The 23831-nt window shown below is 39.4% G+C and overlaps 2 protein-coding genes across 2 annotated transcripts; both read right to left on the bottom strand.

Annotated features, from left to right (window-relative positions):
• Positions 1-1686: 1686 nt before the first annotated feature.
• On the bottom strand, positions 1687-13412 carry LOC116045506 (sulfotransferase 1C1-like). Its single transcript, XM_031293168.1, has 7 exons — positions 13138-13412; positions 6421-6549; positions 5234-5331; positions 4887-5013; positions 3528-3622; positions 2742-2922; positions 1687-2055 (listed from the first exon to the last, which is right to left on the bottom strand). Exons 1-7 carry the CDS (start codon positions 13322-13324, stop codon positions 1943-1945), a joined length of 930 nt encoding a protein of 309 aa, XP_031149028.1. The 5' UTR covers positions 13325-13412; the 3' UTR covers positions 1687-1942.
• A 6907-nt stretch (positions 13413-20319) lies between these two features.
• LOC116045507 (galactose-specific lectin nattectin-like) lies at positions 20320-23680 on the bottom strand. The gene is made up of 4 exons (XM_031293170.1): positions 23600-23680; positions 21261-21395; positions 20846-20954; positions 20320-20555 (listed from the first exon to the last, which is right to left on the bottom strand). Exons 1-4 carry the CDS (start codon positions 23636-23638, stop codon positions 20488-20490), a joined length of 351 nt encoding a protein of 116 aa, XP_031149030.1. The 5' UTR covers positions 23639-23680; the 3' UTR covers positions 20320-20487.
• Between the last annotated feature and the right edge of the window lie 151 nt (positions 23681-23831).

Below are 23831 nucleotides of genomic sequence, written 5' to 3'. Positions count from 1 at the left end.
AATGTCCGGTAACAAACCTTTTGTTTGTAACCAGTGGAGTGACAGAGGTATTTATACTCTAGACCAGTTATTCAATGGGGAAGGTATGTTGAGCTTCAAGGACCTGAGAACTAGCTTTGAGATCCCTAGGACATCCTTCTTCCTTTATCTTCGCTTAAGATCAGCCCTAAAATGTTATGGAGTACCATGGGGAAACAGTCTCGAGACCCACCCAATCATTAAATGGCTTGTTGATTTTCCTGCGAGAGGATTAGTGTCCAGAATTTATGCTAAATTGATGCAAGTATCCGTAGGAGAACTCCCAATAGTAAAGAAATGGGAGCGAGAGCTGAGCCCTGAGGAGAACGCATTTAATTGGGAGACATTTTGGGACATTTTCCACTGTTCCAAGAACCCAAATCACCAGCAGATCCACTTCAACATATGCCATAGGACATACTGGACTCCTCAGAAGAGATACGTCTCCAAAGGCATTCCTACTCCCTATTGCTTGTTCTGTCAACCTGAACAAACTGGAACTTTCCTGCACATGGTCTGGGAGTGTGAACAGGTGCATGAGCTTTGGAATAAAACAACATCAATAATATCTGATGTGATAGGATGTCGAATTCCTACTGACCCAATTATTTTGTTATTTAATGACGACTCTAAATTACACCTGCTTGGGAGACAAAAGAAAGTTTGGTTAGCCGGCTCAACCACGACCAAGAAAATTATAGCTCAGCGCTGTGCCGTCAGTGTAAGGTGACCAGATTACTGAGACAAAATCCGGGGACATTTTCAGCTCAGCTTCTATGTGTGAAATATTTTTGAAGACATGCCTCTTTGTAATTATGACATATATTTAAAAAAAATGTATGGCAAAAAATATTCCCCAAAATTATGAATATGCTTATTTTTGTAAAGTAAGTGCTGTAGTACAACTAGCAGGAGAGAAGTTATAATTGAGGTAAGTTTGGAGACACTACCTTATTTAATCATTAAATTAATAAATGTTGTTGTATCTCTTTTCGGTGTTGTAGTTTGTAGACGGTCCCTAAGCACTCGTCTTACTGCCATCTCACCGCCGGCTGTTCGAAGAGACCAATGTTGTTGGAGGACGGCTCATTTTGATGAAAATGAGTTTGTAGCTAATTGTTTACCTTACTACGATAAGAAAGATGCATCGTTTGTGATTTAATAACATTTCGCTGTAGAGTTATTGATCCCGGAAGTTCGAATCTGTGAATATCTTTCTAACTTTACCGAAGAAATGTTTTCTTTCTTTCATTCCAATTTTGGGTCTGTCAGTCACAGTGAAAACCGGGGACATTTCCAGGGACAGCTCCAGCCAGGGACAGGTCACCGAAACCGGGGACGTCTGGTCACCCTACGTCAATGTCCATTTTCATATGATTGACCTTCCAGCTCATTACTTTTACTCTAGTCTTTGTTGCTCGTGTCTCGTGCAGCCTCCCTGCTTTGGCTGGGCTCTGTACAGTGTGGTGTAGGGTTACAAATTGACTTCATATGGGCAGAAAAACCACATGCCTCCAGCTGCCAGCGCTCTCTATAGGCTTAATGCAATCAGCAGGCTGTTAGGAGATCTCATGACATAAAATAAAATGTCCACTCAGTCACAACACTTTTGGTCTTTTATATTGTTTATGTGATAAGCTGCAATAAAGTGATGATTACAAACTCATGTACTTGTATTGTGGAGTACATTTTTTTTGTGTAACAATGGGTTAAACAATTGGTTAAACATAACATTTGGATGTATCTACACATAAAGAGGCGCAGTGATTACAGTGTTCTACATAAAGGATCAAACGTATTTATTTGTATTCATTTTTGTTTTGGTATTTAGATTGTGCCAAATTTCTGACATTAGTGCTGCACAGTGTCAGTCCACCGGTCTTCGGTTTGCAGAGCTGCAACCGTTTGGAAAAGCCAAAATCCGTTAGATGAGGGTCCTGAATGGTATGTTGACTTCCTTCATTTGCTTTACATAATCTTCATCAAACATCTTTGATTGCTCGGGTGTAAAATGGTTTCTCCAATCCCCTACTTCACCTGTAAAGAGAGAAAATGAGAATAGAAGACTGTTAGATATATAAATCAAGTTCTTTAATTATTTCCCCTAAAAGCATCTATTATTGAACATTAGGGCTGCAACTAGCGACTATTTTCCTTATTTCTTTTTCAAAACAGTGGACTGACATCTTCAAATAGTCCAAAATTCAAAAGTCAAATTACTACACTACAAGATAAAGAAAAACGGTGAAGCAATTAATAGTTAAAAAATAGTTTCAGATTAATTTTCTGCCTTTAGACTAATCATTTAATCGACTATTAATTTCAGCTATTTTGAGCATAAAGTTATTATAGTCTATAAAAAACAAGCAAGCAAAGGCAAGAACTCCAGAAACCTCTAGGGAGCGCCACTATACTGTCTAATGTGAAGTACAGGGAGAAGACAAAATATGACACAATCCAATAACGATCAATAAAGAGTAGTGTGTCGTGTCTTTGTGAAGCTTATGCTTCTGATTTAACTGCATTACATTATAAGGTATTAATAGGAGTGAGACAATGTGTTCATGATACTATATTCTCCCACTGCATATCACTCACCCTAATTTTGAAACCTGGACCTTTGGAATTGGTACATGCCCTGCCCTGCCCTGCCCTGCTCATTTTATTTTATTATTTTGATCAATATCTTGCTTCTGGACAAGACTAGGAGCAGATTGATGCACCTTTTCTCATGAAGGGGGAGATTGACTGATCAAAGACAGCAGCTGAGATGCAGGAGTAGTTGGCCATCGGGTTCTCCTTCATGTTCTTAAAGGACGTGAGCTCCACAATTTGGCTGACAACCTCATCAGAGACCGACAAGTCCAGGTACCTCATGATGCGCTCCACTTCACGCCGAGGATTCTGGAGATTAAATATGATGGTAAGAGCACATACAACATGCTTTGGTAATACTGAGTCCATATGTTATCTGTTAGGGGTGTACGATTCAGAAAATGTCACGATTCGATTCCGATTTTTAGGCTCGCTATTTGATTAAGTATCGATTTTTGATTAAAAAACGATTCTCCATTAAAAGAACGATTCACAGTATGTAATGTAGTTACTTTTCCCATGAATGTACATCCCTTAGTACATTCATGTGGATTTTTTATTTAGTTCATTTAGTATCTTTTATTGTCCATATTATTCATATGGATTTGTTATTTTATCATCCTGTTATGATATATGTGTATGTTGTGTGTGATGTCTGTAAGCTACTGGGACCTTTAATTTCACCTTGGGGATCAATAAAGTATATATCTATCTATCATGTGATTGCAGTAGACATACAATTAAAAAAAAAATATATATATATATATATATATATATATATATATTTTAATTTTTGTTATTTTTTTAAATATGAATTTTTTTTTGGAATTCTATTAATTTATTTTGAATTGGTAGAGCTTGAATTGCAATTCAAATACGAATTAATTTTTTTTGCACAACCCTATTATCTGTACCTCTTTCAGGTCCTCGTAGAAGAGGTAAAGGATATTCCTCTTCTCTCTCTCCATCCAGTAACCTTTCACATGGTCATACCAGGAGCCCCATGCCACTGTGGAAACAGAACTCATTGAGCATCTTTCATGGTAACATTACTCCCAGTCCAGTAAAAAGTTAGTGTCAACTTTTTAAGGGTTAATACGTTGTATAGTTTTAATAATGTTAATAAATGGACTTATCTTTATAGATCAATTATAATTCATTGACTTTTGGGTTGCCTCTTTTATTCGTCGAGAAGACTCACCAATGAACAGTTAATCCACTTCTGGGACAGGGCTGCAGGGATCTGGACCAAGATCCATTTTTTGACAACATGCTAATATTTACAACTGCTGGCTTGATGTATTGCTGCAATAACACCTACACATTTATAATTGCAGACGTCTTAGTTGGCTAATTATGTTTAGATTCTCTGTAGGTTCACGGCAAACGGCAACTTTCACATACAAGTAGCCATGCTGTCCATTGTTAAAATTACATTAAAATATAGATGAAATATGAAGTCATAATAAATCAATAAATGTTTTTTACAACAATTCCACAAGGTCTGCTGTTGCAAATGTTAATACGTTGCTAATAAATAGATTTAGTTCCATGTGTTGTGGAGCCCTTTTCCAGAAGGTAAGTGGTCTAACAGTCCATTGGAGTGATCCTCCTGATGAATTACGTGTTCACAATTACACGTGTCATGCTGCAGCTGGCTAAACACCAGTTAAAGGGATTTTTCACAATCTGGCAACCCAAAATATTTTCTTATTAATCTTGTATAACTGATATGTAAAGCATTAGCCAATGATTAGCTATTAGTTACAATGTATAAACAATTGATAACATTGCCTCAATAGAGAGTGATTTGATATTTGATATTAACAGTTTAAAATACTTCAAAACCTGACCATTTGAATTATAATGCATCTGTGGCAGTACAGTAGCAGTTGGTGTATTGATGGCACCAAAGCAGACATATAAAAGTATATAAAAATACGCAGTTGAAATTCTTTTGGAACATTTTCTTCTAATTGGCATTACCTTCACTCTGCAGCCTTACAGGGTGCTGCTAATCCTGTCATGGCCATCGAGTCATACTATGTTTTTCATGGGGAAAAACAGTGAGGTAAATAATTTATTCTTCTAAGGTGTCTTGTGACTTTTACACATTTAAATGTGTTACATAAGAAGAAATACATAAGAACTTCTGGCTGGTGGAGTGGGTGAATGGACCAGTGTGGTGGTAATTTCTCAGTTTGGTTGGAAGCTTTGTGCCAACAGGAACAACCAGTTTGAATAAAAGTAACAATGAGATTTAATCTACTTACACTCTCCTCGCATGAACTTAGGTATGTAGCCTTCCCAGGGTCCTGGGTCAGGCTGGGTCATATTCATACAGTCAAAATGGTAGTAGCTCACCAGATTGTCTTTAGCATTGCGTGCCACGTAGATAGCCTTTACACACATATAAAACATTTCAAAATGGATATACAGCAAGAATGCAGATAATGGGTAACCTAATTGTATAGCATTGTATTGTTAACCTCTCATCTCATTTATGAGTATTGTTGTCATGAAACTTTTACCCAGTCAACATGCATTTATTGTTTGTGTTAAGCAATAAAATTCACTGCATGACTTTGCTCTCAGTTGAATCTGACAGTTTGACCCTTACCTTGCACTTGTTTTCCCAAAATCCAGGAGGCACCAACTGAAAAGGAAGATGTGTTTTGATGATTCTTGGAGGATCCATTTCCTTCAGCTGATCAAGACCTGAAACGTAAGTTCAGGGAAAAGGATATGTGCATATTAAAGAGCTGAACAATTTGTTCCATACTATCTCAGATTCCATGCTCTATGTTACCTAAATCCCACTCTAATGCACAAAGACTGACTTAAAGATAGCACCATTTAAGCTACTTTTTAATTTTAGAACAAATATCTTGGATGTTCAAACAAAAGAGGACTTGGTGTAGGACTTGGTGTAGGGTGTTTTCTGCACCAACATTGTTGGTAAAGGATGGTTGTTATATTTGTAGTGTAACAGTAGCAATTATTAATAATGAATGAATAACCAAACTATATAGTGTTAACTAAAAACTCAAAATGATTCATCATAAACACATTCATTTGTACCGCAGATGAAGGACGGTAATGGCACTCAATTTCAGCTATGAGAGACAATTAGTGTATCTTAAATAACAGCATTTGAACTTAACTTTAATCTGGATGCCACATAAAACATAAACAAGCAAAACTTAAATTAATTAATTGAACCTCGTAATTGCAGGGCTGCCACGGATGTTCTTTTCCTCTGTTTGACTAAAATATTTTTTACACAAACCATGGAACAAAATACTTTATAAATGAGGATTTATTGAACTTCACACAACTACAGACTAACTACTAAACAGACTAAACGCCTCCAGTGAAGTTAAAGTGGTCATCAGCCCTTTGTCCACTGTGACTTGGTCAATCCCTCCAGTAGGCCCTCAGACCCAAAGAGACCTAAAACAAGCAAGAGAGCATCCTTTGCTCCTTCCTTACAATGTACGCTATTCTAGATTGAGAAGTCTTGTGCTGCCCATGTGATCAAATTACATCAGATGCTGTTCTGAGGAACTATACACAATGCATTCTATGCCTATGCCTTATTGACCCCGATTAAGACAGAAGAAACATTCCTCCAGGAATTGAATTTGTAAGGTCTGACATGGCACAGTCAGAACTAGTTGCAGGATGTATTAGGTAATAATATATTATGTTTTAACAAAAACTTGTGGTAACAAAGTTCACTTGAAGACAGACTTAATTAAAACTGGTAAATACAATCAGGCATATACAAACCACCTAAATACACACCTGAGCGTATGGGTGGCGGACAGAAGATCTCTAGGAAAGGACTGCGGACGTGTGTTGGGACTCGTTTGCAGGCCTCGGCATCTCCGTTGTGAAAAAGAAGGTCAACTATCTCCTGGGTCCATGTGGTCCCTTATGTCCCAAAAACACAAATTAACACTGACATGATCCTGCACCCACACCAAAATAACCAAAACAGTTACTCAAGTCCTAGAATTGTATATTTTTTCACATATGTGACAATGTTACACATTGAAAGACGGGACGGACAAACTTGAGGATTTAGGGAATTTGGTCCTCCTTTATTAAACGTATCAATTTGAATGTTAGCCCTCACTCTTCAAGAGGATTGGTCTAGAGCTTTACTTGAATTTGTGTAGTTTATGTATTTTTTCATTGATTTTCTTTTTTGTTTTGTCAGATTCATTATCCTGTTCTGTGATCTGTTGTACTAGCCTTATTTCAGTGTTGTAAGTAGTAACCCAGACAGCAAGCCAACATTGAAGAAATATTGATTTTCCATCTGAATCATGGTTGATATTGAAATTTCAATGCAAAATAAATGTTGACTCACCATTACCATATTGATGAAACCTGACGTTATTAATGTTGATGGCAACAACATTGGAACAACATTGATCTATAGTTATCTTTATGATTGATAAGCATTGATTTTTGGTGTTGAAAAGTCATTGATATATAGTTGACCAGGAAATATGATTGAAAATCCATTGATTTTTGGTTGACCGGGAGAATATTAATGTTCAATATGAATGAATTGTACCAAATCAAATACTGTTACTCATTAACATGATGGTTAGTGTCCATCATGCTTTTGAATTCTGTCTATCAGTAACTAGTTTTAGAATATGATACAAATCAAGTTGAAAATGATGTTTGGCAAGGAAATTATTGGATATGACTGAATTTCCATTTGTAGTTGCATTATAGCTTTTGGATTTTGCTGCTAGCTAACATTAGTTAGCGCTAGCTAGCGCTAGTCTTAGCATAAAAATCTATTTTGAACTGATGTTTGGCAAGGCATTGTTTGGATGTGACTGTATTCGTTGCTCTAATGGTGTTGTAATGTATTTGTAGAGAGGAAAATACCAGGCGGAGAGGGAAAAAAAGAAAGAAATCACCTGCAGGAGGGACTGAAGCAAGTAAAAAGGTAACCTTGTGTGTGTGTGTGTGTGTGTGTGTGTGTGTGTGTGTGTGTGTGTGTGTGTGTGTGCGTGCGTGCGTGTGTGTTGGGGTGTGTCATGGGGGGGAGGCCTCGGAAATTTTCCTTAGGAAAGGTGTCACTGTAAGCTGATACTTTTTGCCTCCCTTTAATTCGAATAAACACATGCATGCACATATTCTTGGGCAATTTTAAATAGTGCTTTGAATATATGGAAAACATTAGCCTGACGTCAGATTCTAGTACTCAAATGTTGTGGGCGGGGCTAAGTTCGGCTGGCATCCAGGCTAGGAAAACATGATAGGCTAGCCTACAACACTGGACAAATTGCCTTATCTGATCGTTGAAAAATCCTACGCCTAGGGGACTGTTTGTTATTTATTTAAGGGGCTACCGGAGGAGTTTTGGGATCTTTAGTCAAAATAGACTTGACCCTCCCTTCACCAGCAATACCTTTTTCTATGCCCCTGAAAAATATATTGATTGATAACAATTTATTGATTGATAACAATTTATTGATGCCTTCTGTACTGGTTTACGCTTGGCAAAGATGTACAGATGCCCATTGTTTTTTTCACTATCATGACATAAGTGACTTAATCTGCTTTCTCATCTTACACATCACACTCCACTATTATGGTGGCCATTTCAGTAGATTTACTCACTAACATTGTTGTGGAAACACAATAAGCATGGAAACTAAATGCACACTTCCTGCATTACTGCATTACTTCAAATACTAAGTTACTCCTCTAGTAAACTAGTATTCATATGAAATAAAACATTGAGACGATTCGACAAAGCACATTGGGTAATAACAAATTCAATACATGAACTGGTTGCTATGGACTCGTCACTAGGCTTCCTCAGTCATTGTATATTTTAGCATATAGGTAAAGCTGCCAAAGCTGAACATTATCCAAAACTCCATTTCTCAGACAAGCGTCAATTTGTGAGCTTGCGTGCTACCACTCCTTCCTTTACAAATGCCTTGAAAAGGCTGTCGTTTGCACAATTTCAAATCACCGGGACAGAAAGGATATTGGCGCCAGAAATCACATTCGGTCTAGAATCTTTGCCCTCTAGAGCAGTGTTTCTCAAACTTTTTTCAATATTGTACCCATTTTGAATTGCTTTTTTAAGGCATGTACCCCCTGACCAGTGCAAAACATTTTTGGTAGAAAAAAAAATCTATATAAAAAGGTACAATCCAGAGCCGGCAGTGATAGATTCACTAAACAACAGCCTTTTTTAAACAAAAACATTTAAATGTTACATTTCAAATGTTTAGAATCCATCACTTAATTCATTCATTATTATAGTATAATTATTTTAGGAATTATTAAAGCAGCCATATTATGCTCATTTTCAGGTTCATAATTGTATTAAGGTTGTACCAGAATAGGTTTACATGGTTTAATTTTCTAAAAACACCATATTGTTGTTGTACTGCACCGCTCTCTCTCACTGCTGCAGATCCTCTTTTCAGCTGGTCTCTGTTTTAGCTACAGAGTGAGACCTCTTTTCTTCTTCTTCTTCTGTACTATCTTTGATTGCACTCGCACATGTGCAGTAGCTCAGATGTAGATCATGTCAGCTAGCTAGCTCCATAGACAGTAACAGAAAGGCTGTTTCTACAACTTCGGTCAGTTACAAGGCAGGATTAGCTGGGAGACTTCTAAATGAGCGCGCACATGGAAGTAGTTCTTTTGTAGATTATGGTGAACTTGTGTGTGTTGTAGCAGTGCTTTGCTATTGAGAACGAGGTAGCATGCTAGCGTTAGCATGCTAGCGTTAGCATGCTAACGCTACGAGCGTCACCGTGCCGATTTTGAACAGCTCACCCAGAGACTGAAGGCAGGACACATTCAGAAACCGTATCTCACTCTAAACAGCATGGATGGATTTTTTTCAAAGTTTGTATGTGTGTGGAAGCACCAGAGACACAACATAACACCCCAAATCCCAGAAAAAGTGTTTTTTTCATAATATGGGCACTTTAAGGAAAAATTTCACATACCCCCTGCAGTGCTCCAAAGTACCCCTAGGGGTACACGTACCCCCATTTGAGAAACACTGCTCTAGAGGACCCTCAGTCTCTCCACTCGAAAGCCACGGCGCAAGGCCTTTATTTTACTCTCCCTACCCTGCAATAAAGAAGGAAATGAAGGATAAACGTGATGTGCAGAGGGGCAGGTGCCTGAAGTGTGAAGAATGTGAGGATTACACATGCAATGCCTGCAGCTACTGTGGATGCACACCAGTACACCACCTGCAAGTCCCAGAGACCGAGTTGGGTCAGACATTTGAAAGTTGCCAGAAATTCTACCAGGTATTAATATTATGTTACTTACATTTGACATGGTTTATGTTCCTAGCATTTCTGCTGTTGGTTTGAAGCTTTAAACAAATATTTAGTTGCTAGGCAACATGAAACCTTTGAGCTAGTCAGCTTCATTATATTCCAGCTTCATGTCAGTGATGATACTTTGGCAACAGGTGGCGCAGTTAGCTATAGGGTTTTTTGTTGGGTCAGACCCCTCTGCTAGCGATGGGGGACCAAGACAGAGAGCTACATGGAAAAATATGCACCAAACAAGCCACTTTGAAATTTTGCTGTTTTCATGAATACAAAAGTTTTGTCATTTTTTTTGGTAGAAGTGATATTTCTACATGGCAAATAATTTACTAGTAAGTGTTGTAGAGTCATAGAAAACCAACAGACCAACAGTCATGACATGCATGCTGCTCATTCTGTGTAATTGAATCTGTAATTGAAAGGGGCATGTTCAAAATAATAGCAGTGTTATGTTCAATTAGTGAGGTGATTGATTCTGTGAAGAAACACGTGTCAATTATGGCCCATATTTAAGGAAGGAAGGAAGCAAATGTTGTGCATGCTGGTTATAGTGCATTTCACACTGAAATACTCAGCAAAATGGGTCGTTCCAGACATTGCTCTGAGGAACAGCGGACTTTGATTAAAAAGTTGATTGGAGAGGGGAAAACATATAAAGAAGTGCAGAAAAGTATAGGCTGCTCAGCCAAAATGATTTCAAATGCCTTGAAATGGCATCCAAAGCCTGAACGACGTGGGAAAAAAACGGTCAACTACCATTCGAATGGATCGAAGAATAGCCAAAATGGCAAAGGCTCAACCAATGATCAGCTCCAGGAAAATCAAAGAAGACTTAAAGTTACCTGTGAGTACTGTTACGATCAGAAGAAGGCTATGTGAAGCAAAGCTATCAGCTAGAAGCCTCCGCAAAGTCCCACTGCTGAAAAAAAGACATGTACTGAATAGGTTGAAATTTGCCAAAGGACACATTGACTGGCCAAAGGAGAAATGGGGCAACATTCTGTGGACTGATGAGAGCAAAATTGTTCTTTTTGGGTCTAGGGGCCGACAGACACTGTGAAGACAGTAAAGCATGGTGGTGCAGAAATCATGTTATGAGGATGTTTCTCATACTGTGGTGTTGGGCCTATTTATCGCATACCAGGGATCATGGATCAGTTTCAATACATCAAAATACTTGAAGAGGTCATGTTGCCTTATGCTGAAGAGGAAATTCCTTTGAAATGGGTCTTTCAACAAGACAATGACCCAAAACACACCAGTAAGCGAGCAAAGTCTTGGTTCCAGATGAAAGATTGATGTTATGGAGTGGCCAGCCCAATCCCCAGACCTCAATCCCATAGAAAACTTGTGGGGTCATATCAAAAATGCTGTTTCTGATGCAAAACCCAGTAATGCAGAGGAATTGTGGAATGTAGTTCAATGGTCCTGGGCTGGAATACCTGTTCACAGGTGCCAGAAGTTGGTCGACTCCATGCAACACAGATGTGAAGCAGTTCTCAGAAATAATGGTTACGCAACTAAATATTAGTGCAGTGATTCAAAGTAAAGCCAACCCTTGAGACATTTTTCAGTTCATACAGTAAATGTTTGAGTTTGTAAAGAAAAATGCAAATACTGCTATTTTTTTTGAACAGCCTAATATTCCTTTTTCTTCACTTTCTGTAAAGGTAGAACACAAACTTGATCAATTTTGGTCAGATTTGTAATTGAATGTGCAGTGTTCCCAATGCATTGATATTATGGAATTAAAAGCTATTCTAAGGATTTTGAGCATTATTCACTTTTTTAAATCACACTGCTATTAATTTTTTGCATTGTGCTTGTATTTTCTGTTTTAGATGCTCTTATACAGCAGATGGGGACAGCCACCGTCACCCAATTTACTTTTTCAGGTTGTGCAAAAGTGGCTGCGCTAGGCGCCAGACCAGGCAGGAGGGTCTGGACGACAAACTAGTCAGACGTCAGAGGACCATGTACTATAAATAGGCTAAAGAGGACAAATAATGAAACAAGAGGCTAATAAAATACATTTGTTTTTACCTTAAATAGTGTGGTGTGGTCAGTGTTTTAGGCTAGGCCACGTGTCAAACTCAAGGCCTGCGGGCCAAATACGGCCCCTTCCAAATTTTGATCCGGCCCGCATTTCAATTTATCTTCACACTAGATTTTGGCCCGCCTAGATGTGAGCCAAACCAAAAAGATGGGAAACTTTTTAACAGACTGCAGTTGTGCGACACTCAAAGCAGAATTTGGCAGATTTGCCAACTTTGAGGATCAGAAATTGCCATAGAACCAGAGAGTTTACATATTCTGGCTGTGAAACAGGTTGTTGTAAAAAAAAAAATAATGTTGACAACAGAATGTTGATTTAACATTCAACTGTCAATGACTATTTGCTATCTGGGAAGATCCTTTACTTAAAGGTGCTTTAGGCAGAATTGCGAAGATCCACGACTTAGCCAAACAATTTGAACATCAACAACTTCTCAGTCCCTCCCCACTTTCTGCTAAAGCCCAAAACGGTCTCCTAAGCCCCTTTTTTAATTACCTGCTTCATGTAGTTCTACTGGAACATAGGGTCAGTTTCAGCAAATATGAAAGAAAGTTAGTTTTATAAGTCTTACCTACTGCACCTTTAAGTAAAAGTAGCAATGCCACACTGAAAATACTCCATTGCTAGTTAAAGTCATTGAAAATTTAAAATTTAAAAAATGTACTTTACAAACAAAGTAGCCAACAGTAAAGTTACTCATAATCCAGAAAAAAAATTCTCATGTGAGTGTTTTCAAATATATATTATATTATTTGGAATATTATAAATGTTGCATGATGTGTTAGCAGCATTTTACTGTTATTTGTTATGACTATTTTAGTTTTATCCATAACAATGCATCATATGTTATAAGATTATGGTATGTTTTGTATGCAAATCTCAAAAGGTAACTAAGCGGTCAAATAAATGTAGTGGAGTACAAAGTACAATATTTTCCTATGATATATGGATGAGTGGGAGCTGCAGAAAATGTAAAGGAATAGACCTACTCAAATTTGCACTAGTAGGCTACTTAGTTACATTTCACCACTGGCACCAACTATGTGAACACTAACAGAACTTCAATTAAAAATGCAAATGACAAAATTGATTACCTACTTAGACCTAAACTAGTAGGCCTACCTGCTTTGGGGTAGGTGGCGATGAGGAGGTCTGAGGGCTCCGGACGGAAAGCCCAGATGGAGTCCCAGTTTTTGGCGATGAGGCTCATGAGAGGAATTCCTCTGACTGGGATGAGAGGGAAGCGAGATACGGACATGTCCGCCTTCTTAATGGCTTCGCTGTAGGACATTTTTTCTTCCTCTGACATGACTGATACTGTCAAAAGTTTAGTTGAGGAAACCAAAAACCAGACACCAAAATGTGACTGTAAAATGGTTCAGGCGAGGCCAGTACATGCTTCTGTCAGCTGGCTATTGGTCCTTTATCAAACGTGCACACTTCATTTGCTTTTGTACACAGTGTGGCGTGAATGTAGTCAGACAGGTCAGACAGATTAGACACAAGTTTGCCAACAGCACACGCAGGCCTGCTCACAACATAATGGGGTATCTCAGTAAATATTCATGAATGTTCTTGGTATGTAGCCTAGATATTGAGTGAGTTTCGTGTGGGACCAGCTTTATTTTTCAGAATTAAAGCATTCTTTTGGAAAATGCACCCACTGAACTTGTGAAAAACTTTGTGAATAGGTATTTTTAATTGCATGACACTAAATGAATGATTTGGAACTGCTGCCACAGGCTTGAACTAAAGTTATGGTAACCCTTTACGGTAAGAGTACATGAATTCATGCATGAAATAATTTATGATTTGTGCATTACTTCATTCATTTATATCTTATGAATCATCAGGAAATGACATGAGTTCATAGCCTCTCATTCATGCCCTCATGCACATGCATGAACAACACATCAACTAAAGCATTAGGTAAGGTGGGTACATCATTATGCACAAGTTGTGTTCAAATCAGAATTTGCGCAGTGATAACCATTTCATTGTTTTTGAATGTTTGTAATAGGGCTGTCAAAATAACGCGTTCATTTTGATTAATTAATCTGAGAAAAAATAACGCGTTAAAAAAAATAACGCAGATTAATCCATTCCATATTGACGTTTGACCCAGAGACGTTCTAGCCGCCATTGGACTGTAAAATGAAGGAGGGAGACGAGAATGTGCTGCCTGGATCATTGATTGGAACATTTACTTGTAAAAATCTTCTTCCTGCCAACCCTGGCTACCGAAATCTGGAGCCACTGATATGTCTGCTCTTCTTTCTGATGCTCTGAAGACGATACAGACAACACAAACACCGCTGCACGTGACGCTAGTTAACACTATACTCGACAGTAGCTAACGTTAGCCTACCGCTAGCTAGTTAACACTATACTCAACAGCAGCTAACGTTAGCCTACCGCTAGCTAGTTAACACTATACTCAACAGCAGCTAACGTTAGCCTACCGCTAGCTAGTTAACACTATACTCAACAGCAGCTAACGTTAACCTACCGCTAGCTAGTTAACACTATACTCAACAGCAGCTAACGTTAGCCTACCGCTAGCTAGTTAACACTATACTCAACAGCAGCTAACGTTAGCCTACCACTAGCTAGTTAACACTATACTCGACAGCAGCTAACGTTAGCCTACCGCTAGCTAGTTAACACTATACTCAACAGCAGCTAACGTTAGCCTACCGCTAGCTAGTAGCTGGATTAAACACGGTTACAATGCTGACAGCTAACGCTAAATGGTGTAAAGTTTGTCTGTATTTTACTGTAGAGGCTACCACCAGGTGTAGGGTGTAACAATCTGCAGCTGCCGTCAGAAAAACAACACAGACGGTGCGTTCAATGGAACTGCTAAACTACAGCTTCGTGGTGCATTTGAAGTTATTGTAAATGTCCTTTTCCCATCTGGTTGTTGTTTTTGTCGTTCAACAGCAATTTAGTAGTGAAATAAGTTATTGTTATACATTAGATTGACAGTCTTAGTTTGTATTACTGTGCTTGATGTAACGGTGAGCTTGAGTGCCATTAAATAAAACTGTTCTACCAGGAACATGTTGGACAGGATGGTTTCCACGGTGAAGGTCTCCATGGCGACTCGTTGCTCGTCGTCTTCGACCAGTAAGGAGCAGTGGTGGACGGCTGCGGCGGCGATGTCGACGACTCTCTGCAGCAGGAAGCTGCCCTCGGTGTCGATGTAGACCACCTGGCCGCCAACGCCACTGAAACACTGAGGGACCTGGACGTCCACCGCCAGCTGCAGGCTGAGAGGATGTTGTCATCAGTGACATCAGCATGACATCACAGAGAGTTTTTACGTAAAGAGAAGCTAGCAGGCTGGAAAAACTACACATAAATACTAGGGCTGTCAAACGATTCTTTTTTTTAATCGTGATTAATCGCCAAATTTCTATAGTTAATCACGATTAATCGCATGTTTTATCACGATGATATTATATGAATTTTATATGATTACAATTCTATTATTTTGCATTTCAGAACTGTTTTTAAGTACATATTAACAATGGAAAGCCATTCTTACCAGTGTATCTTAATTGGGAATCAAATGAATGCAAAGAAAGTTACTTTATTATAAAATGTGTGAATCTGTCATTATTGCAGAATTCCTACAAGTACCGAACCTAACTGAGATGTAACACTAACACTTTGCTTATACAGTACAAACAAAATGGTCCAAAAACCGGATGCCACAGCAGGACATTTGTAACCTTTACGTTTTTATAATAAGGAATGTAATAATTCTCCTGGACAGAAAATGGGGTGGACAATGTCCCAAATGACAAAAAAGTCAAAAAACAGTCAAAAAGAACAATACAAACAGTCCTAAAACCGTATGCTGATATACATAGTCAATATAGTGTGCAGTAACTTCTAAATAATTTTGATTACTCACTGACGTCCAGTGATCACCGGTTAATGAGACAGCGTTTGCAACACTTTGCAGCAGTTCCAGTTGGGCTGCTTTCTCCGTGTCGTACAGGCTGTGTAAGCGTGAAACTACTGTCCCCCATGACAACTTTTTAAAAGTAAACTTTCCATTCAGAATCTTATTAGCATCCATTTCGGCGTCTCGCGCTCGCCATCCACTCAAAACGTGACGTTAGCCTACTACTCTTTGGCTGGCTCGCGAGCCCAAACAAGCATGTGTGGCGTGCCTGTTGTTTTGTTTCCGGTCTAGCTAGATCCGGTGTGGTGTTGTAGTTTTTCTAACGTGACTAGTTGTTGCAACAGCATGTGAAAAAGAACGTTTATCTCGCGATAAAAAAAATTTACGCCGTTAAAATGGGTTTGCGTTAAAGTCGTTAATAATGCGTTTAACTAACAGCACTAATAAATACACATGAACAGGGTTCCCAAACATTTACATGGACAAAACACGGCTTCTCTGATCTTATTTCATAAAAAATATGTTACAGATTATACCTTATACAACCTATAACCTGAAAAGTTATTAAAAACCAGGGAGAGGAATGCCAGAAGTTAAAGAGGAAAGGAATCCGCCAATTTCTGTCTAACTTTACTGAAGTGGAAAGGAGGTGCCTGTGGCTGGCAAAGCTTAACCAGGATCTACGAGGGGAAAATCTGTCTTTTTCGGTCTTTGAAATGAAAAGTGAGAGTCACTTGGCTACACTTTGAGTATCGCAATAATATCTTACAGTTAAGATTAGGTTGATTAAAGACGTTATTGCATTACTTACTTTGGCTTCACAACACAACGGTCGTTAATGACTTGGTACTGCGTCTCCCTCACCCATCCACACACCATCTGGTTATAAGCCTCCAAACTTGTGTAGGATTTAAGGTCTTCTGCGAGAAAACCAGGTAGTTGTCCATGGGTCCAAGAAGAGGGAGACAACTTGTAGGGATCTGCACCACCAGTAAACTGTAATTTTTCTAAATATTGCGCCTTTTCTTGTGGTCCAAGTCCTTCCCTATGTGCCTTTGCATCTTGGACGCGTTTTGATGAGCTTTTCTGTTGTTTAGACATAAAGTATTAAAGTATCCAAAGCGCACAATACTCCATTACTCCATTCAGTTGTTTACACCGAGTGCCTCCAATATGGCCGCAGATCCAGGTTACCGCCCAGAACGTGACGTCGGTGAAAACCCTACTGAATGTTTACTGCTGCATGTCTATTTGTTGAATGTATAGAGAGTTAACACCTAACCTACCAAAGTCAAATTCCAATGTATGTAAGTATACTTGGCCAAAAAAAATTCTGATTCTGATCCTGGACTTGAAATCAGAGTTATTTTGACCGGAATTTGGTGAGAGAGTGACGGTTACCTTTGCTGAGTTGTAGCGGTTTGAGGTGCAGCAGGTCCGCGGTGAACTGGAAACCAGCGTTGACCAGTTTCATCTTCACACTGGGACTCAGAGACAAACTGGACACCGACCTCTGCATCTTCACTGCTTCAACTTCTGACCAAGAGGGTAAGCTTCGCTTCAGAAATCCTATGGCGCCATTTTAATGCTACAAAGCGATCACCCCCCGTTAGCATCCCATTGACTGTCATTCATTTTGACGTCACTTTGACAGAGAATAACTTAACATCTGAAGAGTTTAAAGACTCTATTTATCCATTGTTTATTTCTAAAGAAACACGACAATGTATAAAAGGCTCCATTACCTTGTACCTCACGTTATGGCTCCGTAGCAGACGTTTTTGTAAAAATAGGCTAACGATTGTGTCATAACCACGCGACTTACTGTCGCATAGTAGAGGAATTACCGTATAGTACAGGAGAAGCTCTCAGGCAGTTTGGACTTACATTAGCTGTTTAAGTGTAATTACTAATGTTAACTATCATTTTAGTGATCAATAATTAGCCTGTGTCTATGTTATCTCCTTACATATACCTACGCTCTCCGTCTCTGCTAGATTGGGAATGATTGAGATTTCTCTTGGCACAGCTACCAGAAGACTTCCAACTTTCAGACAGGTTGCTCACGTCACATTTACGTCGTCGCTCTCAGTTGGAGGCTGCGCAGTAACGCTCAGCGCTCACCGGAAAAGTGCTTCTAACGGCCTTCACTGGTCTCCGTCCAGAGCAACGGGATCTGTTGGTCCATTCTTATATACAGTCTATGGTTAGCTTCCACTTTCAAAACAACCGCCATGACAGGTTTCCCAGCATGCTGCACGCCTTTCACGTCAACAGCGTCAAACCAGAAACTTCCGGTTTGACTTTTCAAAGTAAGAGTTGTTCAAGCTGATTAAAAGCTGACATTCATAACATAACATGTTCATTTTCCTGTTTTCTGTGAGAGCGATATTGAGATGATTGAACATATTTTCTTTCAATGTGAACCGATTAATGACTTGTGGCTGTCTTTTCAATGCTGGCTTCAATCTAAAGGTATACTGCTGCACCCATTAAATGAAATGTCAATTAAAGCTGGAATATTTTTAAAGGATAATAATTTAGAGTTCTTGATAAATAACTTGATTGAACATTGTAAACATTTTATTCATAGGTGTAAGTATTTAAAGGTCAAACCCCACATCAACGGTTGGAAAAATGAGCTTAATCTTTTTGCTACATCTCTTCAATGCATGACAAAGGAAAACGCCAAGAGACTCTTTTATTTGTTGGACTTACATTCCCTACTTGACTAAAAAGACCCCCAGTATCTTTATTTGTTATGTTTTGTTGTATATATTGTCTCTACCTCAAAGCTGTCAACACTTTTTTCGACTAATGTACAAATACATTGTGCCTCGACTGTTTGTATCATTATTATACAATAAAGAATTTAAAAAAAGTTCATTTTCCCGTAAGAGTTTTAGCTGTTTTTAGTTTCCAACAAACATAACAACTCTAAGACATCCTTCCACCAACGTCTCTACAATCTTGCAATTATTAATCATATTTTAATTATTCAATTTACTGTTTAATACACTTTCAGTATATTTTATTTTCCTACATCACTCTTTATCACATCTAGCTCCCCTTTGCAAAAAAACAATATCGGCGTAGCAGTAATTTAACTTAAAGTGGACACTATGGTCGCTCAGATATTCAAATTTCAGTAATGTTTTAAATAGTCTTGCATTGCCAGCTCTATCTCCACAGCGCTGTGGATTAAGGTCTGGCAGTAAATGAGGTCAGGCCTTTCCAAACGTAAAAAGAGTTAAAAGAAGCAAGTCAGTCTCTTCCACTACATTAATGCTGACAGCTGACCAGCTCCATAGGCCTAATTTACAGGGGGGATAGACTAAATAAATAAATAAGGTTCCCAGACAAATGAAACGAAAGCAGTACACACCTCAGGATAATAAATGAAGATGTTCATTCTAAGAGGCAATTGTCAAGGTTTTAAAGTCTGATAGCAGACGGAAAGAAGGACTTTGAATAGCGCTTTGCTTTCCTGCGTGGCGCTGTAAAGCGCCGGCCTGAGGGCAGTAATGTGAACTGCGTGGACCGGACGTGGACGTGTTGGTCAGTTATTTGTTTGACTGTTTGGATGTGTCAAGCTAGGTACAGTAGGTAATCACATACAGAAAGACCACAGCGTAGCCGGAAACTTTACAAAATAAAACGAATTTCAAAATAAAACACCTAGGTTTATGGTGATTTTGGCTATCTTGACTTCTAAACTGTGTCTAGAGCGAGACAAGTGATCAGGCACACAAAGAGAGACTGATGGACGGAGAGACAGACAGACAGACAGAGTGACACACACGTGCGCACGGGCACGAATCTACGCTTCACGGTGCTACGTGTGTTCCCGTTGGGGCTCTCCAGCACGTTGTTTTGTTACCGGTGGTTGTGCAAAGTTCGCCGGTTATTCAGGTGACACGTTTAATCTCTATAGGAGCCACAGCCGAACCGCGCCTGATTGAACATGTGCAACATGTGTTGAGTAAAGTAAGAGATGCATTATCAGCACAATGTATTCTACTTTAAGGTGGAGATGTTTAACTATAATATAGGCCTGATGCTGGATAGTTTAAGAAATAATGCATCATATTTTATTTGTGATATTTTGTGAGTAGAATCTGAATCTGCAATGTTCTCTGTCCGGTAAATGTAGTATAATGTTTTCCTCTGAAGTACAAGTACACAGTAAGGCAGTAATATACAGTTAGTTGCATATTAAATGCTTTGGGGTCCTTCTGTAAGTTATGTGTGTGTGTGTGTGTGTGTGTGTGTGTACAGATTAAAAACACATTTGGAATTATGCACCATATAGGGCCGTGGGGCGCTAATTTAGTGTTTGATAGAAACATTGATGGTGTTTGAGATGGTAATAAAAGGAGTGAGGCAGATTGCTGAACAGGATATATTTATTTATTGATCAAACTGAAATCAAATCTGAACTGTCAATAGATCTTCCAGCAGTGACGTCGTCGAGGCTCAACGTCCTGGTAGAAGTGACATCATCAGTGGCGATGTGACATCATCATGACAGATGTGTCGGCTCACGGCGGGCGTCTTCACAGGTGTTTGGAACAGAGGAAAGATTTCTTCTGATCACAATTTGTGTCGTTGACATAATCTTGTCCTGTAGACAGATTTAAAAAAGGGACAATAATAAAAAGTTAGTTTTCACCTTGACATTGTTTCCCTTTTCTCAACTAAGGAAGTCAAACTGTCTTTATATAGCACTCTCCAAAACTGATAAAATGCTTCACTGTTGCATAAATGATAGCACATTTCAAAAGATAAAAGAAACAACCAAAAATAAATACCATGTATAAATGAAACAAAATGTAATGATGTTGGGTTACAGCACATTAGAAGTTACAAAAGATCCTTTTTCTTTCTATTATCAACAGATAATTAGTTTTTTACCCTTATAGTTAATCTCCATGCAGTTTCCTGTTGCCTCGTTGTTGGGCTCCCCTTTGCCCCATCCTGTGAAGTCAAACTTGGAACCATCACTCCACAGCCACACACCATCCTGAAAGAAAAAGTTACATAGCCTTTAACTTAATTTATACTAGGACTGTCCCAAATACCATTTTTTGTGCTTCAAAGCTTAGTTGGTGGCGGCCAAAAGTGATTGATGCGGCATTGGGAGTGTCACTTAAAGACCCATTTGTGTGACGTCCTGATGTGAGACGTCCAGGAGATTTTTTTTGTTTGTTTCAGATCCAGCCTTAAATTTATACATTTTAGTTTGTTGTGTTACAGTTATGTTTAAACTCTGGTACCTTTTTATCAAAGACTGGTTACAGCATGTACTGTAAAGAAAGGTTGGACTCACCTTTGCTGCATAGTAGCCTCCGACCCAACAGTTTTTATTTGAGCCAGTCACTAGCTGAAGTCCCCCTCTGAGTAACTTGTACTCCTCTATAGTGGGGAGGGAAGCCAGATGTCCACCAATAATAGTGCAGAAATGCTAATGAAGGAGAAAGAGTGTGGAGCAACAAAAAAATAATGCATAGATAAAGTGAGTTGGATGGGGACGGAGAGTTATAAAAAACATTAGAGACTATTGGGCCCTATCTGGCACCCAGCGCAGCGCAAAGCCCGACGCAAGTGTCAATTTCCCGTCCAGCGCCCACGTCGTTTAAACAGCAAATGCACCTGCGCCCATCTGTGCGCCCATGGGCATGCTGGTCTTACAGGGAGGTGTGTTCAGGTGCATTCTGGGCGTATGGTTATCTTGAGGCAGCGGAAAGTGGTCGCTTCATTGACCAACAAAATCTTGGTCTAAAGTCAGAAATCTGCTCTCGCGCTTTCACTTCACGCACGAGCAGGTCAGCTTCTTCTCTCCTTCCTGCTCAGCAAATCCACCATCATAAAAGCAATGCGCCAAGGTACAAACGCGCCTGGCTTTTAAAGGGAATGGGAGATGCAGAATGATCTCAATAAGTGGCGTATGTATGACACGCCAATTTGTTATCAAGACAGCCAGGGGGAAGTTTTATGATCACTCTCCAATATCTCATATAAACCCATACTGCGGGGAGTGATGAGGTCAGAGTCTGGCTGCCAAACACAATGTTTTACTGTTATAATAAACATTTCAAACATGAGTTGTCTGCAGTGCGGCCCGAGACTTTTGGGGGCTCTAAGCAGAATTTGATTTGGGGGCCCCCTCCCACCACGCAGAGTCACCTGTGCTTGACGATTATTGACACAGATGTCACACTATAATGTTACATTATAAATGAATACAGTGAGGTTATGTATTAATACAGTGACGGATTATGAACTACTGTCCCCCTAGGCACAGATGCATAAGGACCCTCCCCCCCTACCCTATTTGTGCAAAAGTGGCCTTTTGCTTTTTGACTTATTGAGGTAATGACTTCACGCAACTACTTGGGCTTCAGGGCCAAACAACACGTTCAATCCCACAGGACTTTATGTTTGAGTAAAAATTACATCTATTTATCCTAATAGGGATGCTTATTTAGTTTTTTTTTTCCTGACCAATAGCCTGCCCATGTTAACCGATTATTAACCGTTAACAATCAGCCGACTAAGTCCAAGTCCACCCGTCTGGGAGAGTTAGCCGCCACAATGTTGCGTACATTTTTGTTGACGCATGCAGCAACTTTACCAGTCCCCAAGTCTCCACCACATCAATTAGTTTAGCTGCATGGTTGACAGATGTGCGTCACACTCTGTGTTAGTAGGAAGTAGGGCTGGGCAATATGGCCTCAATAACAAATCCCCCATTTTTTCACAAAAAAAAAAATAAAATCAGATTCACGATTTAAATCGAGGGATCAGAGCACCGCAAGCTGCAGGTCATTCCGGCAGAGATTACGGTTAAGTAAGTAATGAAACGACTAGTTAAGAAAAGAACTAATGTTAGTCCCTGTCGCTGCCATGTTGTTTGGCATCTCTGTGATTCTGTATCTCTGTGGCAAACGCGCAGGGGGAGGGCTGAGCTCATTCGGAACTACGGGAGCTCAGAGTGGAGCGTCGGCGAATGTTAAGGACAAAAACAGGGGGCCCCAAGCAGCCGCTTAGTTTGCTTATGCCTCGGGCCGGCTTTGGTTGTCTGACTGAACTGCTGGTTTAGAGCGTATCCCACTTACAGTGTGTCGGTTATAACCAGGGCTTTAATTAACGGTTTTGATCACCAGCTAGTTGATTTTCTAAAGCTATCAGCCAATCAGATTTTCCACTAGCCACGTTTAGTTTTTTCTTAACTAACTTTACTACTTCATTTCAGCTCCTCTGGTTCGTTTCGTGCCTTCTCCATTTTCAGCGTAGCTCGTAATCGATACCACCCACGCTGGGCACATAGCCAATGATTGAATGATTTGTCACGACATAGTGTTGAAGGGAAATGTAGGATTAATACAACACGCAGTGTTGCCAGAGAAAGATTACATTTCCAAGCCAAACACACAAAACCACCCATAAATATTAGCGGAAAACAGACCAATCTGGCAACACTATCATTGCATCATCTCTGCAGCCTGCATATTCAAACAGAGGCTATGTTATTTCCTTCATTCATCAACGGCCAAATTGGCTAGTAACTTTACAATGTTACCCATCAAAGTTCACTTTGACCCGCATTTAGGGTTGGCAAGAATCAATTTAAAGCCCTGATATAACTGATATAATTTCAAAACGTACCTCTGCATCAGCCCAGCTCATTTCACCGTAGTGGAACATGTAACAGTTTTGGTAAAACAGAGTCCAACCAGGAGGGCAACATTTACCGTATTCATCTATAACACAAATGTAGATGATTAGAAGGACAATCATGTAAAGAGCCTCCAATTGCCCAAAGCCAGGGAGGTCTGAGAATAGTGTCCCTCAGCACAATCTTTATGGACAGACCCCCAAATAGGACCTGCTTTGCCTC

The sequence above is a fragment of the Sander lucioperca genome, chromosome 12, assembly GCF_008315115.2.
Source record: "Sander lucioperca isolate FBNREF2018 chromosome 12, SLUC_FBN_1.2, whole genome shotgun sequence".
NCBI classification, from domain to species: domain Eukaryota; kingdom Metazoa; phylum Chordata; class Actinopteri; order Perciformes; family Percidae; genus Sander; species Sander lucioperca.
Note: the sequence above shows the minus strand (reverse complement) of the source record. Positions and strands in the feature narration are given on the sequence as shown.

Coding starts and splice junctions, on each gene's coding strand:
- LOC116045506 (XM_031293168.1), bottom strand. CDS start 13,324: ATGTCAGAGGAAGAAAAAATGTCCTACAGCGAAGCCATTAAGAAGGCG. Junction 5,014..5,233: donor TTTGGGAAAACAAGTGCAAG/GTAAGGGTCAAA, acceptor ATGTGTGTAAAG/GCTATCTACGTGGCACGCAA. Junction 2,056..2,741: donor CTCCCCCTTCATGAGAAAAG/GTGCATCAATCT, acceptor CTCTCTTTACAG/GTGAAGTAGGGGATTGGAGA.
- LOC116045507 (XM_031293170.1), bottom strand. CDS start 23,638: ATGTTCCACTACGGTGAAATGAGCTGGGCTGATGCAGAG. Junction 20,955..21,260: donor GAGGCTACTATGCAGCAAAG/GTGAGTCCAACC, acceptor TTTTTCTTTCAG/GATGGTGTGTGGCTGTGGAG. Junction 20,556..20,845: donor CATGGAGATTAACTATAAGG/GTAAAAAACTAA, acceptor ATCTGTCTACAG/GACAAGATTATGTCAACGAC.